We start from the raw sequence: 5,000 nt of genomic DNA, 5'->3' as shown, positions 1-5,000 counted from the left end.
GTCCGTCGTGCTGATCAGACACACACACACACACACTCTCTCTCGTGGCTGTGTGTGTTAAAAGTGCTGTTTGTGCAGGTAGTGTGTTTCCTCTACTGTAGGAGCAGCACTTCACAACACACACACTGCTGCTAACACCGTCTGATCTGTTGTTGCCGTGACAACTGTTGTCTTGTGCCTCCGCCTTGGTTTTGTCGCCGTGACGACTGTTGTGTGGCGGTCAGCTTTGCGGGGTGGGCAGTCAGCCTCCGTGTGGCCGCTGTGCAAACCCATGCAAAACTGAGCGCTGCGCTACGCTACACTGATGCTACGCTAGCCGGCGCTGAGAGGCGGAGACTTGGGCAGCTGCCGTCATTCCCAGAAGGCATTGCACTTGTCTCGGTCTGACAGTGGCGGCACAACCCCTCCATTCACCAGAAGAAGAGTGCTGAAGGTGTGTGTGTGTGTGTGAGTGTGTGAGAGCCTACTGTAACGTCTGCCATTGTATAAAATAAATGAACACACACACACCCTTACAGTCCCCGATATGATACACATTACAGGTGCACCACACACAGCAGACATCTAGTCCTTATTTGTGTTCAGAATCAGCAGGAGATACAGGCCAGAGCTGTGCGTGCGTGCGTGCGTGCGTGCGTGCGTGCGTGCGTGTGTGTGTGCGTGCGTGCGTGCGTGCGTGCGTGCGTGCGTGCGTGCGTGCGTGCGTGCGTGCGTGTGTGTGTGTGTGTGTGTGTGTGTGTGTGTGTTCAGCAGCACGTGTTGTCTCTGTTAGAGTCGCTCCGTCACTCAGCTCAGTGGTCCAGCAGCTGATGGTCAGAGCTGCTCCGGGCCGGGTTCATCTGTATCTGCTCAGAGCATCATCAGTGCTGGATGAACACGAGCGCTCTGAGCTGGTCAACACTCAAACACACACATGATGAACACCGAGCGTCAGCAGTGCTGGATCTGTTCAGGAGATCTGCCCGTGTGTCACTGCAGCCCAGAGGACTGAACCCACAGAACCACAGCAGAGTCCACTGAGCTGAGCCAGAGCCGCTCTACTGAACACCAGCACTGACGGACACACACAGGGAGGGGGACGACCACGCTCCGGCACAGTCCAACACAAGCTGACCTGTGTGTGTGTGTGTGTGTGTGTGTGTGTGTGTGTGTTCAGGCTCGTCTGCGTATGGTGTCGGTGGTGGAGAAGGAGGATGTGAACGAGGCGATGCGTCTGATGGAGATGAGCAAAGACTCTCTGCAGGCGGACCGGAGCAGCAGCAGCAGGTGTGGATCAGCGGGTCACTGCACTGCGGTCACTGTGATGATGATGATGATGATGATGATGATGCTGATGCTGAGTGTGTGTGTGTGTGTCCCGCAGAGCTCAGCGGCCGGCTGACGTGATCTTCTCTCTGCTGCGGGAGCTGTGTGGAGAGTCCGCGGGCCGCAGCGTGCGCGTGTCTGCAGCGGAGCAGAGGTGTGTGTCGCGCGGGTTCACCCCGGCGCAGTTCCAGGCGGCGCTGCAGGAGTACGAGGAGCTGAACGTGTGGCAGATCAACCAGGCCCGTACACGCATCACATTCGTCTAACACATATGCACACACACACACACACACACACACACACTCGCACACTCTTGTGCTGTTGTTGGTTCTGTTCTGGAGTGTGTGCTGTAAATAGAGCTGGCACTGACACTGTTTTAATAATAAAGCTCCTCCTCCTGCTCCTCCTCCTGCTCCTCCTCCTGCTCTGCTGTTCTGACTCTGCTCCTGTGTGAGGGTCCGCTGTTGCCTGTATATTTGCGCTTGTTTGTTGTTGTTTATTTTCTGCAATAAAGATGATGACCGTCTCTGTCTGAGCCTCGGCTTTATCACTGTACTGAGATCAGCCTGTGCTCCACTGTTCACAGTAGTAGTAGAGGCTCGTTTCCTCTCTGTGTGTGTGTGTGTGTGTGTGTGTGTGTGTGTGTGTGTGTGTGTGTGTGTGTGTGTGTGTGTGTGTGTGTGTGTCAATCAGTCAGTACAGCACCTCAAAGTCTCTAATTCTGCTGCCATTGGCCAGATCGAGCCGCTCCTCCTCCAATCACAGCTGGACACGAGCCGAGCACACGCTGAAGAGTCTTCATTGAACACTGTAGTGTCGGTAATCGCATACTTGTGCACTATTCTACGCCATTTTGTAGTTCAAACTGTGTAAGCAGTGTGTTCACACTGAAAACTATAAAATCATTAAGTGCACTTTAATCACCCGGATGCTGCACTCATTCAGCCGGTATAATGAAGAGTGTAATGATGGACACTTCACGCACTCAAATACCGCAGGTTTGCTTACGTAGCGGAAGGGGCGGAGCTATCGGACGCACATGTTGAATAACTTTATTTATTTTGGATGGTGAGAGCAAAATTCTCCTACGAGAGTGATTATAGCGCCTCCCGATGGTGAATGCGGCAATACTCACGGCAGGTATTTGATCATTCGGTCGTTTATTTCACTGATTTGGCGACCGTCAAACCTCATCAAGGAAACGGTTTGAATTTCCGCTTAGTAAAAAACATTAGTGTGCCATTTGGGACAACACTACATACATATACTTTCCTGTTGAGTGTGTAAGTGCAAAAGTACATAGTGCATGAGTGCATAGTGTGTAGTGTGCCATTTGGGACGCAGCTAATGTTTTATTTCTGCATTAGTGATCGCCAACGAGTCTTTTTAACCGAATCTTCTAAGTGAACTGGTTCAACTAGTTCACCAAATCGAACTGAATCATTTAATAAGCGATTATCCACAAACTACTTATAAGCATGTGTGATCTCCCTCTGAGTAAAAACAAACCAACATACAGTGAGTTATTGAGTTATATCACTGAGATCAGCTTAAAGAAGCGGTGACCCGGTGTTACTGCGCATGCGTGATTCGGTGAAATCAAACCGCGCACATGGCGGCCTGCTGCGACTGATCTACACCGCAGCGCGGGTGACTCGAGGGCTCATGAGAGGGTCTGGAGAAGCGTAAGTTTATTTCATCGCAGAAAGTCGTTATGAAGATTAAATAAGAGAGTCATGCTTCAGTCAGAACTGGACTAAGACACTTGTCAGATCACGCTGATGTTGAACTGATGATTGCTCATTTCTCATCTGTTGAGTTCAAACATGGGAGGATTGGCAAAAGATCCGGTTCACGGTAAAGATCCGAACTTGCACCTAACAAATATCCTTATTTACAGAACAGCAACTAAAACTAACACAGAAACTAATAAAAAACTAAACAAAAATTTAGCGATTTCAAAAAAGAAAAGCTAATAAACACGAGTGAATCTGCCGAAAACTGATTAAACTGACTGAATCTGAAAACAAAAGGTCAAAATAAAATCTAAAGCTAATTAAAAATCCAAATCTACTATAACCTTCCGCGACGCGCTCCTGACGCTGACCTGGCGACGCGACGCGCTCTATTGTTCCGCCGCGCCCGGGTGCGCGTGCACGTGTTTACCCATCCCGGGACAAAGAAAGGTGCGAGTCCGCCCGGCTCCTGCTCTGCTCTGCTGTCTGGAATTTATCTGTGACCATGAAGATGATGAAGGTGGTGATGAAGATGATGAAGGTGGTGATGAAGATGATGATGGTGGTGGTGGTACTACTGCCGGTGCTGTGCGGTGCAGCGCGAAGCTGCGCGGAGTCCCGCCGGGTGTACGCGGAGAATCACGGCTCCATCCCCGCCCCGCAGACGCTCATCAGCGGTAAGACCCGCAGCCGAACACCCTACAGCTGGAGGATATCTGAGTACAGCACAGGGCAGAACCTTTACAGTCTATGGGTCCATTACTGACAGCTGATTATTAACTTTCATTCACTTCATATGACATTTACCTGCACGCAGAGTGTGTGTGTGTGTGTGTGTGTGTGTGAACATCAGTTTAATGAGCACTGAAGAAACCAAACTGCAGCGAATCTGGCCGAACACTGAGCATCCCACTATTACACAGCCGCATGTGTTCAGCAGAATTCTGGAGCAGATGTGTTAAGACCAAATAAAAGAATTAAAATGTTGAATTGTTTGTTCCTAAAGATGTTCAGTATCCAAAAACTTTAATAAATCAGCTTCCATCATCATATTTGACCTTTATATACTGAGAAAATGGATAAAAATCATTAGTGCTGAGCGCTGCGTATGAGCAGAATAAACACACACGCATACACACACACCCACAGACACACCTACAGACACACACACACACATACACACACACCCACAGAGACACACCTACAGACACACACACACACACACACACACAGAGATGTACACACACACACACACACACACACACAGAGGCACATGTGTAAAAAGCAGGAGAAAACAGAAAGAGCTGAGCTAAAACAGGATGATGGAGGTGAATGTCGTGACCCACGTGACCTGCTCCTCCTTCAGGTGTAGATGCTGGATATGTCACAGTATTGTGAGCAGTTTCCAACACATGCTGAACATCCTGATATTAGTCAAGTGAACGTGCGGGTCTGCGATCCTCTGTACACTTCAGACCAGCAGGGGGCGCTCGCTCTGTGCTGATCAAGTCTAACCAGCTCTACGTCTATGGTGCTCTACATAGAGCTGCTGGATGAGGAGGAATGATCACTCACTGTGAGCTTTACTCTGATGGTCCCTGTAAAGCACCTGTTCCAGCACTGTGTGTGTGTGTGTGTGTGTGTGTGTGTGTGTGTGTGTTTTCAGGAGAACACCTGCGCTTCTGTCCGCGTGACTACACCTGCTGCTCCAGCCACATGGAGGACACACTCGCGCAACACAGCCAACAACACTTCCTGTCTGCGGTTCGGGACTCCAGCCATTTCCTGTTCTCCAGCTTCAGCCACACACACCGCAGGTTTGACGGTGAGACGCGCACACACGGATCCGCTTTACAGACACACTCCACTTCTGTTAACAGGCGGACTCCATCGTCTCTGAGTCCCTCAGCAGGTCTCTGCGTCTGCAGGAGCACTGTTAGCGTAGCTTAGCATAAATCA

At 50.1% G+C, this 5,000-nt stretch overlaps 2 protein-coding genes and 3 non-coding genes across 7 annotated transcripts in view; all 5 read left to right on the top strand.

Moving 5' to 3' along the window:
- mcm7 (minichromosome maintenance complex component 7) overlaps positions 1-1,831 on the top strand; it is a gene marked incomplete at its 5' end in the record, with an annotated part of 8,850 nt that extends 7,019 nt beyond the window's left edge. Inside the window, 2 exon segments of the mRNA NM_212569.1 lie at positions 1,157-1,266; positions 1,364-1,831. Of these exon segments, the coding sequence (NP_997734.1) occupies positions 1,157-1,266; positions 1,364-1,571 (318 nt within the window). The 3' untranslated portion in view covers positions 1,572-1,831.
- On the top strand, positions 51-124 carry mir93 (microRNA 93). Its single transcript, NR_030048.1, has one exon. It is a non-coding gene; the product is annotated as a microRNA 93 (primary transcript).
- Positions 209-295, top strand: mir19d (microRNA 19d). The gene is given in 1 exon segment (NR_030018.2): positions 209-295. It is a non-coding gene; the product is annotated as a microRNA 19d (primary transcript).
- Positions 316-397, top strand: mir25 (microRNA 25). Its single transcript, NR_030028.1, has one exon. It is a non-coding gene; the product is annotated as a microRNA 25 (primary transcript).
- Positions 1,832-2,884: 1,053 nt separating the features above from the next.
- The window catches only part of gpc2 (glypican 2), a 9,235-nt gene continuing 7,119 nt past the window's right edge, over positions 2,885-5,000 (top strand). The window contains exons 1-2 of one of the 3 annotated variants that reach the window (XM_073921392.1): positions 2,885-2,990; positions 4,708-4,866. In XM_073921392.1, coding sequence (XP_073777493.1) covers positions 4,758-4,866 — 109 coding nt within the window. In that variant the 5' untranslated portion in view covers positions 2,885-2,990; positions 4,708-4,757. 3 annotated transcript variants of the gene reach the window in all.

Source organism: Danio rerio, chromosome 14, assembly GCF_049306965.1.
Source record: "Danio rerio strain Tuebingen ecotype United States chromosome 14, GRCz12tu, whole genome shotgun sequence".
Lineage (NCBI taxonomy): Eukaryota > Metazoa > Chordata > Actinopteri > Cypriniformes > Danionidae > Danio > Danio rerio.
This window is presented reverse-complemented; position numbering and strand designations above follow the sequence as displayed.